At 40.6% G+C, this 17,375-nt stretch overlaps 1 protein-coding gene across 1 annotated transcript in view; it reads right to left on the bottom strand.

Moving 5' to 3' along the window:
• Positions 1-17,375, bottom strand: part of LOC101848284 (E3 ubiquitin-protein ligase HERC2) — a gene marked incomplete in the record, with an annotated part of 146,849 nt that overhangs the window by 31,634 nt on the left and 97,840 nt on the right. The window contains 19 exon segments of the mRNA XM_013081261.2: positions 115-420; positions 998-1,195; positions 1,798-1,991; positions 2,657-2,793; positions 3,943-4,051; positions 5,450-5,560; positions 6,190-6,307; positions 6,666-6,845; positions 7,391-7,566; positions 8,075-8,399; positions 8,795-9,087; positions 9,969-10,137; positions 10,699-10,911; positions 11,300-11,496; positions 13,068-13,218; positions 13,509-13,699; positions 14,157-14,336; positions 15,559-15,751; positions 16,828-17,003. Of these exon segments, the coding sequence (XP_012936715.1) occupies positions 115-420; positions 998-1,195; positions 1,798-1,991; positions 2,657-2,793; positions 3,943-4,051; positions 5,450-5,560; positions 6,190-6,307; positions 6,666-6,845; positions 7,391-7,566; positions 8,075-8,399; positions 8,795-9,087; positions 9,969-10,137; positions 10,699-10,911; positions 11,300-11,496; positions 13,068-13,218; positions 13,509-13,699; positions 14,157-14,336; positions 15,559-15,751; positions 16,828-17,003 (3,617 nt within the window).

Here is a 17,375-nt window from a genome sequence, read left to right as displayed (position 1 = left end):
AAGAAGAAGAAGAAGAAGAAGAAGAAGAAGAAGAAGAAGAAGAAGAAGAAGAAGAAGAAGAAGAAGAAGAAGAAGAAGAAGAAGAAGAAGACAATGCTGCAAACAGTCCCACACCTTTGATCCCTTAGGCCCTCCAAGCTGGTCTTTGTCGTTGAGTCCCCACACAAAGACGTAGGTCTGGATGTCCTTACAGGAGGAGGACTTGCCCTTCTTGCCTCGGGAGGCCACCGGCTGACCGTTGGCTGACCGCTGCTGTTGCTCCTCCTCTTCTTCATCTTTGTCCTGGGCCAGGATGGAGTAGGTGGTGGGGATGTCATCCTCGTCCGTCTTGTAGCGGGCAGACACAGACAGGCCGTGGATCTTGCAGTCAATGCCGCTGCTACGACACTGCCGGATGCCCACTTCAATGACACGGTAGTACTGAAAATAGGAAAGACATTTAAGCCTCTGAAGTGCAGTAACTACTTATTATACATAGCCCTAGTACGTGACAATCTTTTTCAAGCAGACAGCCAAAGACATGTTGCCAAGGCATAAAAATGTAACTCTATGCACTTTTTCTATAGTCAAAGACCATGAATATCGTGACACAAAAATAACTTTTTGTTATCTTGAGTTGGTTCCTGACTTGATATACAAAGAGTAAAAAAAAAAAGAGCAGAATGAACCTGACTTGACAATCTGTCTTGGTCTGTGAACACTTCTACTATAGTAAAAAAAAAACCCATGAATTTCATGACACAGAGAAAACTTTTTGCTGACAGGAGTTGGTTCATGACATGATACAGAAAGGGATAATTTTTTTAAAAGGCCAACTAAACTCGTCTTGACAATCTATCTTGGCCTGTAACAGAATAGACTTTTTAGAAAAAAGCTAAATGAACTTATCCATCAAAATCTCACAATCTGAATAGACATGAAAAAAAAAAGCTAAATGAACCTATCTATCAAGCCTGTGATAACAAGGAAAATAAGAGGAACTAAAAACTCTTTTTACCTCTGTCATATCAGAGAGCAGGACCACCAAACCCTCATCCATGGGTACATGGACAGTGCGTAACTCTTTCAGGCTGACCACAGAGTCCCCACCACTGACCACCACCAGGGACGGGATGTAGCTCGAGTCTGCCGGGTCCACACGCATCACCAGTCGGTTGATCACCATGTCCGGCTGCATCTCCAGACGAATCCAGTGCTGGGAGAGGAAAACAGCAAAGTAAATTAACCAGTATAAAATAAATTGGGATTTTATCAGCCAGAAGAAGATTAGGACAATATTAACTTATCAAACCCCAGCAGCCACTCCCAGCGGCTGAAACTTCTTCTCAAAATGACGAGCGAAGGCGATGGCTCCCAGAGATGCACACAGGTATAATGATTATCTGGAGTTTCTTATCTGAACAGCTATGAAAGCCCAAAAAACATTGTAAGATGCTTTTTTTTTCTCTTAGGGCCGTTAACACTCCAATGCCTTATGTTATATGTCCTTTCTTTGTTTGTGTTGTATCCCCACCTCCTGACCTCCACCCCCTATTTTTACAACTAAGTCCATAGAAAGTTTGAAAATAACGGTGAATGTACTTTTTTACTTTTGGCGAGTGATGTATTTAGTATTCCACCTTTGCCTGCTCCTCATTTTGTCCTTTTTGACAATCCACATAGAATAATGTTGCTAAGAGGCACAAACAAATATGTTTCTAAAGCCACTTTTCTCCAACAGCAAGTAAAGCCACAAAAATCCAATTAAGATACAATGAATCAGACAATAATGAGTTCTTTTTTTTCTCTTTTGGTCACCTTTCCTTGTGTCCCGTGACTCTGCCAGAAGTGTCCCTGACCATCATAGAGGCTGTGAGCCTGGTCCTCACGTGAGGACACTGTCAGATTTTTCACACAAGCCTGCCAGCTGTTGACGGAGGAGCCGCGTGCACTCAGGGGCTGGCTTGGCCGGTTGTGGCGGCCGGGTTTTCCCGCAAAGCAAGGGTCACTCCCTGAGAAAAGGACACAAAATTCAGTATTCACCTTGGATATGACATACACTGGCCAGCAAATTACATTTCAATTTGACCTTAAGTTCAAGAAAAGCATTCTGAGAAAACCACCCGTACATTTTTAAAGAAGAGACAAGATTCAAAAATGTTTTTGTTTTGAGAAGGGTATTTCATATTTATGATTTATAAATACATTTACTCTGTAATGTTCTTATGACACATTGCCAAATATGTCTTAACTTTTTGGTGTTCAGCCATGGACTAAGATATCGTGGGTTTATTGTGATACAGGTTTCTGGCATTGGCCAGGTTTTCAACAATACTGAAGACCAAATGCAATGTTACCACATAAGAAGTTAAAAACTGCACATACATATCATTATTTATTAGGAACAAAAAAATCTATCCTACCCGATGCAAAGTCAGATTCATTTAGGTCACACCGTAACCACAAAAACTTATACAAATACAATTGGAAAGAAATCAAATCCATGCACAAACACACTGATGCTGGTAATCAAATGAATATTTCATAATGAGTTTACTGCTTATATTCAGACACTTAACAATTATAAACTTGAACGCTGTATGATCTTCAATTATCTGCTCACAACAAACTGTGCAGATAAGGTAAGCATATTACAAAAAAGCCCTCAAAATAATACCTGGTTCTTGCAACCTGTTGAATGGATGTTTGTGGGAGCGGCTGATCTTGAAGCAGTTCTCACAGAGATCGAAGTCGTCACAGGTCTGGCAATGGAATCTTGGTCCAGTGATGGGGTTCATATAACAGCCAGAACATCTAAAAGACAAAGAGAAAGGAGTTTTTTTCTCAAAATATTTTTGACTTGAAAGACATGACACTGTACATACATAAAGGAGGTAATCACACTCCCACCCAAAAAAAGAAAACCTAAAAAACCCCCCCCGAAAAACAAAACCTCTCTGAAAGTGTGAATGTTCAAAAGGGAAATATACAACTAATATTAAGCACATCAGAATGACAGATGTTTGCTCACTGATTTACTAATCCACCTCTGTAAAGGCAAAAGCAATCAAACAAGTTGAAGTCTCATTACGTCATCATAAAAACACCTGAAACCATAAGGCAAACAATCTGTATCTTCCTCTTTGTTTAGTTAATAACCAGTACACTAAGCATGTGACTAAAAAAACAACTACAACAATAATCAGGAAAAAGTTAGTATTTGAGTACTTTAAAAAAATCATAAATTTTACTAAATAGAAGCAACTACATACTAAGCTTTGAAACATCAGGTACAGGAAATAGAAATGTACTACATTCAAAAGACAAAAACCACTGGCTCATATTTCACGACATTTCTTAGCCAATTATCAATACTTCTATTGTCTATTTCAACATAAAATAAAATGAAGCTTTAAATAGAGGCAAGCTCATCAATTTTTCTGACATGTAATATTCATTTATCATTTGTAGGGAAAGTTTTGCAGCTCAAAGTTTATTAGAAATCTGTTTCTATAATGAAATGCCAAAAATCATGTCACAGGGCATGAAATTAATCTGCAACTGTGTCACCTGTCAATAAGAGCAGAGCTCATTTTCAGCTGTTATCTTTCAAGGTTAAACTGAAGGAATAAGAAACAAAAGAAAGAACCCTCCTAGCTTCCTAACAAGAAAGGAAATAGAGATTGTCGTCATTTTCAATCCAGTCGCCTAAGAATTTCTCCCTTGGGACATTAGTATATCACACAGTTGATTCCACCGAAATCGAACACAATCTAAAATCAGCAGTAAATCACAAGAAAATAATATCCTCGATTTTTTGTCTATTATTTGAGCAACTTCTCTAAACCGAAAACGTAGCTTAATCGAAGAAAATTTGATGGCTCTGCAGATTTCGGTTCAAGCAGACTTCACAGTATATGTCAGTAAAGTGTTTCGGGGGACTCAGAAAAAAAGAACACTTACGAGATCTGAGGATGTGTACTGGGCACCAGCTCCATCTCTGAGATGACCCCTGTCCAGTGGGACTGTTGTGGAAAGTCCACTGTGATGTCACGGCCATTTGGGATGATTGCTGGGGACAGACCATATCATGACAATTGGAATGTGATGTCATTATTATCATCATTAAAAAAATAAACGTCTTGAAGTAAAATTTCTGAGATCATTATTCTTAACAACACGAAAAAGGTGTGTCATCTGGTGTGTCATTAGACTAAAACTTTTTCAAACTTCTCACTTCAACAGAAAAAAAACCCAGTAAGAAATTAGCAAAAATTCTAGCTGAAAAAAGAATTTATATGTTCATATCAATGAACGCTTGACAGCCCTTTACTTCATATTGATTGAAAGCCCATCAACAAATCGACTGCTCAATGTAATACTCCGACCTATGCCACTTTTCAATATGGCGTATGGCAGAATCTTATGGCAAGCAGTTGAAATGTCCTTCCTGTATATACAAACCTTACAATGACTGGGAGTAGTCATCTTAGGCTCTTTGAGGACGTAGTTGGATGCAAGTACAACCACAACAATCAACAAACGTCATCTCCCAATTTCTCCATTCCCTCCATTTCAACCCTGCCATTGACATTCTGCATTAACTCAATGACTCCACGTTGCCATTTAAGTGGCGTTTTTTTTTAAAATTCTGTACTTTAGCAGATCATTACTTCAGTGCCATGTTGGGGAACTGTTTTTGTCAAAACATTCACTGCCCATTTTCACCCATATTGTGATTTCCCGTCCAATAACAAATAGATGAGTGTCCACACAAACAAATCCATCAATATTTGACTGAATTAAAGCTGCTTTAAGGTAATACCCTTTGCCGCCTCAAATTGGGGGCAATAAAACTTTGGCATCCCTCATGTACTGAAAGAGTTAAAAAGGATGTAACTGTAATTCAGCACAGCAATGAAATAGATATCAACTGACATTCAAACCTGTTCTCCGAACACACTCACAGTGGAGTTATCAAAGAACAGCATATAGCATTTTAAGAAAAATTTACAGTTGAAATTGTCTAAGACGGCCACCCATTGTTGATGATGGAAGTGCTTGTCCAAGACAAATGGATGTATGGGACAGTATCATTTTAACAGTGAAAAAAAAAAGTGCAAGAGGTAATGTGGGAACACGTCGTTGGTATAGATGATTGTCCTGGTCAGTTGGTTATTGTAGCAGGTTTGACAGTGTTTAACCCTATCTGTACGTTCTGTTTTACTATTGTACCCATACGACATGGGGAACTCTGTGCCACCACCTTCCAAAGAGGAAATTTACTCGTTAATCCCATCCGTATGCTTTGCATAGCAGTCTATCAAAATGATTTTTTGGAAATACTGAAAGTTTCAAAGAGATCTTAGTACTAGAAGTATTCTAAAATGTGAAGAAGACAACCCCAGGGGTACAAAATGACCCCAGGGCGTACGGATAGGGTGAAGAACATTCCAGCATTCAGACTTACCTGTCACTGTCCCAATGCTGGAATGGGTCACTGAGCCCCACTTGTAAGTAGGCTTTGTCACCGAGGGTTTCACTCGCACCTTATCACCAACCTTAATGGTCTGACCTTTATCTGGGGGAAGAGGGAACAGTTCAGAATAATAAATACCATACATGTCAAAGGAAGAGTTGATGGCATTCATTGAGGCTCTCTTTCAAATCATCATTTTAATTCAAATAAGTAAACCATTATACAAACGGTGTATTCCTTTGTTGTGTATAGCATTTAGAAAAGCTGAATGATAAACGTTGGTTAAAACAATTAATGAGAATAGACTGGAATCTAATTTCTATTTCAGTATTAAAATTAAGGAATAATGAAAACTGTGCACAAAATGGAATCTAAGATAGTATTTTCACATCCTTTAACCACCCAAATACTATTGGGTACATCGTTTTCTTTACGTTAAGGAAGTACGCAACTGTTCACCATTTTAGTCATCATTTGTATATCTAATCCTGGCGGTGTTGACCTTTGTGTCACTATGTAGAATAAACCACATACTACATAAACCTTAACATTTAAATGATGGCAGCGTTCAATATTCCTGAAAACATGACAAATGACAGAGCTGGATTTTCAGGATTTTGAACTTACGAATTTATAAAATTAGTGTGGCTGGTGTATTTTATATAAATTTTTTTTCATAAGAGCCCAAGACCAGGTGGGAAGATATATGCACCTATGGAGAGTCAACTCACCAACAGCCGTGTTTGTGAAACCCAGAAGCTCCACATGGATGTAGCGCACCCAGTAGGTCCCGCCCTTGCGCTGCCAGTACGCCTGTACATTCAACTCATGAAGTCCGTCTTGGTCAAGCTGTGAAACACACAAAAGTACTCTGAATAAATACTAAAAAATACAGCACACTCACTGAGAACGAGAACACATTAAATAATTTATCCACAAGCAATCACAACTGTTCCTACATATAATTTACAAATTAACTTTATACTCCAATATAACAGTATCAGGGGGAGCCTAAAAACTCACCAGATCAGCGAAATACAGAAGTGCTGTGGCTACTAATCATTGTCTTAGTCAGTTATCACATCAACAGAGATAACCTGTACGAATGCCTGTCAAAACATAGCACTTGGTTTGAGAGGGAAACAGGTAAGGCTTCCCACTCCCCAAATCAGCACAACAAAACCAAAAGTAGAGCACTTAGACATACCTTTGTGACTTTACCAATATCTCCCTGATGAACTTCCTCGTAGGTCCTACAGCAGCGCACCATCATGCCGATCTGGATCTTCTGCTTGACATATATGGCGTAGTCGTCTGTGTTAGTGAAGTCACTTCTCTTCTTGAATTCTGACCCAGTGGGGACAGCAACAGGTTCTGGTGCTGGAGTCTTAGCAAAAAAAAAATACACAGAAAAACGTGAACAAAAGTGAAAACGTTTGAGCCTACTTTCTAGGTTTGTATATAATTATAACAGATCTGCTTCTGTACCTATTTATCAATACAAACACAACAGGAACCCAACAGATACAAAATAAGGTGAGCGAAAATCAGGTTGCATGTCAGTGAAAATAGTGTATAAATTAATAGATACGATGAAACTCTAAAATCCTAACTCAGTGTTACTTTAGTCTTATTTGGGCCCATTTTCAGTATATGAACCGTGAGGCTAAAACTATGCAATTAATGATGCTGCAACGATGAATGTTAAAACACAACTTTCAACAAATATCTTCTTATACACTTAATCCTTTCTTCAACATACATGGTGGGACTCATTAATATTCTTTTCTTACTTATAAAAAAATAAATCCCTCCTTCATTGTACATTATGGAACTCGGGAAGACAGTAAGAAATGTTTCCCTGGCATATAAATATACAAACACACACACACACACTTATTACAACACACTTGAGTCTTCCACACAGCCTACCTCAAAAGCTTCCAGCTCATCATAACCCTCAGAGCCCGAGTCACTGTCGGAGAGACCTTCTTCCGAGGAGGCCATGTCTGTGTCCGAGTCCTCTTGGCCGGGGCTTGGGTGCTCCAGCAGCCAGCTGACCAGAGCCTCTACTGTCGGGGTATCATTGCCTGGGAGCAAGCCACCTCCTGAGAAAGAATTAGAATTAATTATTTCTTCTTAAATATAGGAGTTTTTACACTTTCATCAATACAATTTAGATCAATTAGGAGGCGGGTTCAACCCTACCTGTCACAGCCAGACCAGACCATCAATGATTTATTTATAGAGGCACCAGCCATCCATGTCCAGGTGCTGTTTTAGCCTACCTGTCACAGCCAACCGGTGCAGAAAGGGGTACAATGTTCCAGCAGAAAGATCGAGATACTCGATAAAAATTCTTCCCACATGGGAATCAAACTCAAGCTCAGGTCTTTTGTGTGAAACAATGAATTGCTTAACCATTACACCACAGATACCGGTCATGAGAGAGAGACAGATACATATATTTAAATACACATCTCTCTTCTATATGAGCTTTAACTGATTGTCATGGTGCATTTTTGTGAGGAATTTATACGATTGTGGTAATATTTTGCAACTTGACAGAGTCATTAAAAAAAACAACAACCCCAAAGTGATAGAAAAATGACAAACCCAATGATTTGACTGCCTGCTCCACCCGTCGCCGCGGAAACCCCATCTCCACCAGCTGCACCACAATGGGGGACGGCAACGGCTGGGGCGGCTTCAGCCTGCGAAGCTTCTGTAGCCGGGCAACTATCAAGCTCTGCGGGGGTGGGGCTGTGTAAGCCGGGTTGAGGTTGGTTGCTGCGCCAGCCCCGCCCACCACAGCTCCGAGGACGGGAATGCCAGCCAAGTCGGTGTCGTCGTCTTCGTCCGTGCTTTCTTCACCAGCCATATCCCCTGGTTGCTGACCCAGTTCTGAGGTCAGGTGTTGGCAGGCTGCAAGTCCGGCCCCCTGAAAAGGTTCATATGATAAGTAAAAAAAAGATTAAGTCAAGCTCAAGTGTTTTTAAACAGACACAAAAGGTGTTGAGCTAACTAACAAAAATTCTACAAAAATTGTCAAACTGGCAGAAAAATGCCAATATTTTCGATTTCATATATTTTGACGAGTGCCTGATTTCACCACAATGCCTCACATTTCTTTCACCAGGATCAGAAGGCTTTTTTTTTTCCATCACAACAAGGAACAGATGAGCATAACAGTAATGCTGAAAACTGTTGCAACGAAAGAAAAGCATAGTCTCAGAAATCTCTGTCCGTGCATAGCCACAGAAATCTCTGCCAGTCCATGGTCACATTTCAACAACAAAAAAAAAGACTTCTTATTTCTTTTCTTTTTCCACATACTTCCAGTTCATCAACTGAGAAGACAGCTTTCAGCGGAGAGGGCTGAGTGGCCGTCATCAGCAGCTGCTGCATCAACACCACACGGGACGGGCCGTCCCCTCCCCCTTCCTCCTCCGCCGGTGGTGGAGCCGAGGCCTCCAAGGGGGCTCCAAACGACTCGCTCACGGAGGCCGGGATGCTCTGTGACAAGATCTGGCGCAGTACGTCCTGTCGGCTGAACAGCTTCGCCATGGCGCGCAGTAGGCACAGGCGGATGTACTGCTTCCGAAGCTCTTTGAAAGTCAGATGGTTGCCTGAATAGAAGATTAAAGGAGGAACATTAAATGACAAGTCAGTTTTGTGTCTTTGTTCACCATGAAAACAAAACAAGGCAAATACAGTTAAACCTGCCCTGATGTTAACCTGTCCGAGACAATAGCCTGTACAACTGACCACTGTTCATCGTTAACAAAGCTATCGGCACATCAATCCTGCTCCTTGGTTTTTCTGTACCAGCCATGACTGGAGTGGTTAAAAGACAACAGCAAAATGAGGCTAAAAATATTATCTAACCCAATAGTTGTGCATATTTTCTGTTCTATTACTTTCTTTTACTGTGAGGGGACACAGCGGCAGGCAGTGGAAGAGGAACCTTTTTATTATTATCTTAGTAAGAGTTCTACAGCATTTGCATCACATATAGGTCATTGAAGTGCCGAAGATTAGAAGTGCTATTAGAGTAACATACAAAGAAAAGAAGAAGGAGAGATTAGGACGATATATATTTGATAGGAAATAAGAAGCAAACCACATCAGAGCACCAATCAAACACCCACAGAGAAACCCCTACTCAAGCACTAGCCTCCTGTCCTTATCTCTCCCCCTTTTTCCATTTGTATGTAGGTTACTATCAAGTAACACCTCTTTTAGTTTTAGTAGAGGTTTTACGGCGCTCGCAACTGCACAAGGTCATTTGAGCGCCAGAAGATTAGAGGTGTTACAAGAGAGTAACAAACATAAAAAAGAAGAAGGGGAGATAAGCACGATAGATGTCTGATAGGAAAGAAGAAGCAAACCATACCAGACCACCCGCCAACCACCCACTAACACCTCTAATCTTCGGCGTTTATATGACCTAATTGTGTTGCAAGTGCTGTAAAACTCTAACTTCCACTAAACTAAACCAGCTCCTCACCTAGAGAGTCAATGCTGCCGGTGCTGGTGGCCAGAGGGGCCCGGGGCATGGCGTCCTTGTCTCTGTCAGTCCGCACGGCCGAACAGGCCAGGCTGCACAGCAGTGCCCAATGGGAGAGTGTCTCATCACTCAGGGGCATCTTCTCCACATGGAACTCAACAAGAGGAACCTGGACACATACGCGGGAGAAAAAAAACAACAACATATAAAGAGAAAAAGGCAGATAAGACAATTTTTTGACTAGTAATATGTCCTGAAGTGAACAGATTTTACTTGACGTGGGGTGTTGAAGACAAGATGATATGTTCTCATATAATGAAATAAGTAAATCCGATGATTTCAGATTTGGGAATTCTGTAAACTTTCCGAAAAAATGAGCTATACAAAGTAAAACTTAATTTAGCTAAAATATTGTTAACTTACTACATCGAGCAAAATAATGTCAACATCACATTAAAAAGAGTAATGACTGCCTTTTAGAAATTAAAGGGTTGTAAGCCTTCCATATTTCAACAATCAAAAGTTTTAAGAATGAATGAAAAGGAAAACATAAGAAGAAAATATGCCTATAAAAATTCATCCATTCTTCAGTCAGTATCAGTATGTATCCCTGCTACAAGAAATTTGAAATGGAGGAGAAAAGACCCATGACATACTTTTTACCAAGCATTACTCAAAAAAAGATTTTTAAAGTGTTCCATTAACAAAGTAATCCTAGGCTTTGTCTTACCCCTGTGAGCTCCGAGAGACGGCACAACCTGGCAGAGCCGGTGTGAAACTGCACTTGTAGCTTGCCCTTCGCCGTGATCCTGCAGACTGTTCCCAGACCCAGCTCTTCATGTCTCACCAGGGAGCCCAGGCGTAGACGACAGTCCACCCCACCAATGACCGACAGCACCGCCATCATGAGCGCCGTCTGGTTACTCTCTTCCTCTAGTTCAATCTGGAAGGTGAAAACAGTCAAGATAAGTTGTTTCTGTTTCAGTAATAGTTTTATGCCACTTGCAACACATTTAGATCATAAAAGAACAGAAAATTAGAGGTGTTAGGAGGAAGTAGGAAGTCCCAAACAAGGAGGAGAGATAAGGAGGATAGTTGTTTCAAAGGAAAGGAGAAGCAAACCACACCAGAGCACCCGCCAACCACCCACAAGATCAGTTGAATTGAGTAAAACGCGACCAAAAAAGAGAAGTTCAAGAACGCCCAGTCTGGAATTCCAAACAGGCACATTTGCTCTGTAATCCAAAATTATATCAACTGAGTGAACAGAGTGCCCTCACATAGAGCGTAGAACTGAACAACACCGTATCATAACGAGCAGCATAACATACATGGTGGGTTCTCCTCTCTGCCAGGAGCGACACAATGCTGGGCAGCTGTCCTGCGATGTAGCGGTTGATGGAAGCGTTCCACACAGGCAGTGTGTGCAGTCGGCGAATCAGAGCGATGACTTCCTCCGCCATAGTGCTGGTGTAGGTGGCAGTCATGCTCACCGGGACACTGTGCTTCTTCTCCTGGCCAGCCTCCACTAAACAGGATTAAAAGGTAATGTTTGTTTTAGTAAGGTTTGTTTGTTTTAGTAAGTGTTTTACGGCACTTGTAACACAATAAGGTCATAAAAGTGCCGAAGAGTAGGTGTTACAAGAGAGTAACAAATACGAAAAAGAAGGAGGGGAGATAAAGATGTTTGATAGGAAAGAAAAAGCAAACCACACTAGAGCACCCGACAACTGCCCACTTAGTAAGGTTTTACGGCGCTCGCAACTGTATAAGGTCATATGAGCGCCAAGGGGTGGATGTCAACAGAGAAGTCCAAACGGGGAATCAGGCTTACTCTGCTCACCTCTCTAGCCTCAACAGCACAAAGTCTAACAAGGCACCCCGGAAATAGCAGTTCACAAGCGTGACAAACATACAAAAGAAGTGGAGGAAAAAGTGACGATAGTAAGGATGAGGAAAGAAAAAGCAGCAGTTCCTCTTAAGTAGTTCTTGCACAGTACAAGCATGACATTGAAAAATCAGTCCATTTACAATTCTACTGTGCAGAACATGTTAATATCCCCCCTTTAAGAATGGCCTAAAGACACTTCAATCAGTAGCACTGCCCTGGGGGGGGGGTTAAAAGTTGAGGTCAGTTTAGTTTTTGAAAGTTTTACAGCACTTGCAACACAAATAGGTCATAAAAGTGCCAACCAAAGATTAGGTGTTACAAGAGAGTAACATACAAAGAAAAGGAGGAGAGAATAAAACAAGAGATTCTAAAGAAAAGAAGGAGCAAACCACACCCGAGCCCTCATCAACTGCCAACAAGGCAAGATTAGACACGATAAGACATTAAGATAGTAATGGAAATAAAACATATGTTTTAGTATGAGTTTTACGGCGCTTACAACTGCATAAGGTTATATGAGAGCGCCATAAAACATATGTGATCTGTACTAATGCTACAAATTCATATAGGACACAAAATAGTTCAAGTGCAGCAAAGAAGAGAGTAATGTAAAAGAGACCATGATACATCAATATTGAGGACAAGAAATAGGACCTATCAAATAGTAATCATCATCAATCATTCACGGAGAGATCATGTGCAGAGAAAAGGAAAACCTAAAGATTGCAACATTCAGCAGGCCAAATTCAAATTTCAACTTTTCCTCATTTATACGAGACTAAAAGCACCCCGACTTATCATAGGGAATAAACTTCTTTTTTTTTCAGTCTCAGAGCTCTTTAATAAGATTATTGTTTATATTACATTCAAGCATTATCCAAGCCAGCAATGCACAAAAAAAAGAAAAAAAAGAAAGAAACAAAGAAAAAAAAAAGCTCATCCCTGTGCTAAATAAATACAATTGAAAAAAATGTTTTTTCCGTTTTTATGCCCCACATCAGCACAAGTCAGATCACTTAGGAGATGGGCTTCGACCCTACCTATTGGGCTAACCTGGGCTGAGAGCGATACTATATCCCAGTAGAAAAACCACGAGATACACTCTAAAAATTTTCTCGCCTCAAGAACCGAACTCGTGTATCTTGCATGCGATGGCCAAGCCCCTTACTCCTACACCACAAATGACCTCGTGTAAATGTTCAACTTACGAGTTGACGTCAGTGTCATGTCAGTGGCACAGCCGATGAGGACACTGCCCAAGATGGAGAACAATCGCTCCACAAGACTTGTCACTCGGCTTCTATCCATGTAGTGGTCCCAAGAAGGTAGCACTGCTCGAAGCAGCTTTAAAATCAGGATCTGAAAAGAATATAGTTTGGTCAATGAAGTTCTTTCTTAAGACAAAATGGAAAAAAGCTTAACTCAGGACAGGGATGTTACACATAATAATATGTTCAATGCTGAATCAACAAACCACTACATAATACAGTCTTTGATTGTAGCTTGCATATCGCCCCAAACTTAAAAATAATCCAGTTATGAACACTTTCCATTGACATGCAAAATTTTGGACCAAAAAAAAAAATTAGAAAAATAAAGAAATGCATAACAGTAATGCATAACAATGTAAAACTGTTGCAAAAGCCCACCTGTCTGTAGATGTTCTTGGAGTACTTGGAGCCGTGGTCCTCCTCCAGGATGCGCAGCAGCAGGCCCAGCCAGCGCGGGGAGGAGAGGGCGCGACACATGACGGGGCTGGTGGCCAGGCTACGGATGAAGCCCAGGCTACACCACTGGCTGTGTTGTTGGCTGGCAATGTGGGCTGAGGCCGAGTTCGTATCTGAGTAAGAAAACTCGTTTAAAATCAACATTTCATGCTTCTTTCCTTTATGTTCATTCCTAGAAACGCAAACTTTAAAATGATGTCCATTTCTCATATGATAGAGTACAGAAAGTACTTAACAACTCAAACTCTACTTGTGTGTATAAAGAAGTAATTAGTGAATAGATTGTAGATTGTAGAAATATGGCAAATGCTGAGTTCAGGAAAGAGAGATTTCGCATGTCATTTCTTTAGTACCACTTATGGTTATATCACTTGAATAAAAACTGAAGAAAGCAATTAGCATTACACAATGAAGACACAATGCTTGAAAAAGTACTGGAAATTTATACCAAACACTTTCACATAAACAAAAAATGGAGTCTAGTCTTGCAGTAGCTGCAAACAAAGCTACGACAAAAATATAGAGCAAACAGATTTAATATCAAACTCGGGCTCCCACTTCCACACTCACTTGGTCCATAGTTGCATCCTGCATCCACAATACTGAGCATCAGCCCACATAGAGCAGCCACAGCCTCAGGCTGAGCGTTCTCAGCGTGAACACCAGCACACAGTGACAGGGCTTTGAGGAAGCCCACGGTGGAGCGACGAATCAGACTGGTCGGGTGTTTGTTCTCTGGGTGGGTCTTCTCTGAGACCAAACAAGGACACAGCTTTGTTACAAACAAATCTCTTATAAAAACATTACCGGCAACTGTTTTTTGTTGTTTAAGTAAGTGTATTATGGCACTTGCAACACAATTAGGTTATATGAACGCCGACCAACAGATGTGTTTTTTAAAGTAAGTGTTTTACGGCACTTGCAACACAATAAGGTTATATAAATGATGAAGATTAGAGGTGTTACAAGAGAGTAACAAACACAAAAAAATAAGGAGGAGAGATAAGGACAATAGATGTTTGATAAAAAGAATGAGCACGCCACACCAGTGCACCCGTCAACAACCCAAGGCAAATAATTCCATTCAATTAAATATAAGTGATGTAGTCTATTGTATGCAGCCTCTAAGCTCAATCTCAATCTCAAAATGCAAAATCATTTACTGTAATCCATAGCTTACATCTAACATTTTCAGATAAGGTGGTAGCCAGTACTGAGCGATGAGAAAGGGGAAGCAAGTACAGGCAAAGTAGAAGTAAGGACCTGAAGGAGAAATATGTAAGTGCTGTTCACTTCCACATGCTCAGATGCAAACCAACAGGTTACAACCTAGGTTTTATTGTCCTAATGAACGTCCAAAGAATACTCGTTCAAAGAATACTCCATGCTGTACAAGCCTGAACTTGCAGTGAAGTCAAGATGATGTCAGATCGACTACTCAGTGTAAGACTCTCATATGTCATTTTTCAAAGTGGCGTTTGGCGGCGTCTAACACTAAGCAAACGACAAACTTACACGTCAATTAAAATGTTCAGAGGGTATAGTAACAAAAAAAGGTCTTATCATTTCCAAACGAGAGACAGTGTAAGGGACTTGGGGGATAGAGAGGGGAGTTGAGTAAGAGACATGACTTTGGGTCCTGTGAAGGGATATAGGAGGGCCCAGTATATATGCTCTGCAGGGCGCACAGTTTGACATCTTTCCTGTTTCCTAAGCCAACTGACCCTTATAAGAGATGCTTTTTTTCTTCATAAGGATCTCAGAGTGTATTTCTCTGCCCCTGCCACCACTTACTATCCATGTAAGTGGACACATGTTGCTATCTAGTGTTAATATCTAATATTATAGAAAAATTGAAACACCTCCAGATATCAAAGTCTACATCTACACAAATGAGAGATGATAAAAACAGATCTATCAAAGTTCACGTCTACAGAAATGACAGATGATACAAATAGATGCATCCACTGACCACTTTGTGACTCATCCTCCTCCTCGTCATCCTCGTTGTCTGTGAGCTCTGGCATCTGTGCCAGCTTGAGGTCGTACTTTCCCTCCTTGCCCATTCGGTAGCTGTTGGTGCTGCCCGTGTCCCACTGCACGCGGATCCAGCCGTCCTCGCCCAGCTCACCGATCACGTTGCCCAGGCTGGGCGGAGGACCGTCCTGGCACAGATTTTTGTGTTTTAGTACACAGGTAAAGGTTTTATGGCACTTGCACAACAACAAGGTCATTTACGTGCCAAAAATTAGAGATTTTTTAGTTTGAGTAAGAGTTTTACGGCACTTGCAACACAATAAGGTCATATAAGTGCCGAAGATTAGATGTATTACAAGAGAGTCACAAACATAAAAAAGAAGGAGGAGAGGTAAAGATGACAGATGTTTGATAGAAAAGAAGGAGCAAACCACACCATAGCATCCGCCAACCACCCTCTCATATTGGAATAACAAGATTACACCAACAGAAGCACCAAAAAGAAGTAAAAGAAGTAGAAGAGAAGCAGACGACACCAGAGTCACCACAATCCACTAGCTGGGTAACTTAAGGAGAAGCACAAATATAATATAATGGTAACTTCGTTCCTCCTATAGACAGCAAGCACATTCAGGCAAGGACAGAAAAAAAGACAAGCAAAAATCACAGTAAAAATCAGAGCTCATACATTTTGGAGGATGGTCCATTTACAAATCAGCTGCTCAGTGTAAGACATTATTATTCTTTTTAACGGTACATGCATGGCAGAATGTTACAGAGGGCACTCCAGTTGCAGGTGTATGGCATAAATGCTACCTGTCAGAGAGCTCATCATCAATTCTTTCCTCGCACTCAATATTTTCAGGCACACGAGGTTTAAACTTGTTACAAGTGCGATAGTCACAGAATACAAATCATCTATACGTTCCGTGTATTCAGCATTTTTAAGCATACCTGGGTCAGATTCATTACAAGTGCGATAGTCACAGGATACAAAAAGTAGAAAACTTATATAAAAAAACTATAGTCTAGGGAGATGGAACAATGCATATTACAGTGCTATTCATGAAGTTTGCTTTCAAATAAATTGAGACTATTGCAAAAAAATGAAATATCCTCACAATGCAAAGGCCCCAGACTTAAATTCTGCCAATATCATGCAAGGGTAAGGAATTTAATTTTAAAATGAAATACGGAAATTTCTGGAAAAGATGACCTCTGCACTGGGCTAACTACAGCCAACACCTCACATTGGCTCACTCACCTGGTCTCCCCATTTCCAGTCCACACCCCGCATGACACGTGTGCCCACTTTCATCATGGCTGCCAGTTCGGGTCCTGCCATGGGCATAGCCTGGTTGCTCTTCTTGTTTATCTGCTCCTCTGGGATGGTCAGTACGGTACTGCCATTGTCAGCCACTGGTAAGTCAGGGTCTGGACCTGATAGGTGAGAATTGTGAGAATGTTGTTGTCATAAAAATGTTGTAGTTATTAAAAGAGACCACTGCTGGAAGCAAAGTTATAGAGTTGTGCAAATGTAATAGTTACTATCTGTAACCAATACCAGAGGGAAAGTTATATGAATGCTGTAGATATTAATTGTGACCATTGCTGGAAGGAGAGGTGTGCTAATGTAATGCTTATGTATAGATTTAACACCGCTTTCAACACTGTAAGGTTGCCGAAAAGACGGGATCTCTGAATTAAAATTTATATGTAAATTTCTGATAAGACCAAGCAAAAAAGATGGAGAGCCTTAAAAACTCTCTAAAAAACCCTCAAGATTGATTCATTTGGGATTTAAACTACTCA

Source organism: Aplysia californica, unplaced genomic scaffold, assembly GCF_000002075.1.
Source record: "Aplysia californica isolate F4 #8 unplaced genomic scaffold, AplCal3.0 scaffold00122, whole genome shotgun sequence".
Classification (NCBI taxonomy): Eukaryota; Metazoa; Mollusca; class Gastropoda; order Aplysiida; family Aplysiidae; genus Aplysia; species Aplysia californica.
The sequence above is the reverse complement of the archived record's forward strand: the minus strand, read 5'-3'. Positions and strand labels throughout refer to the sequence as shown.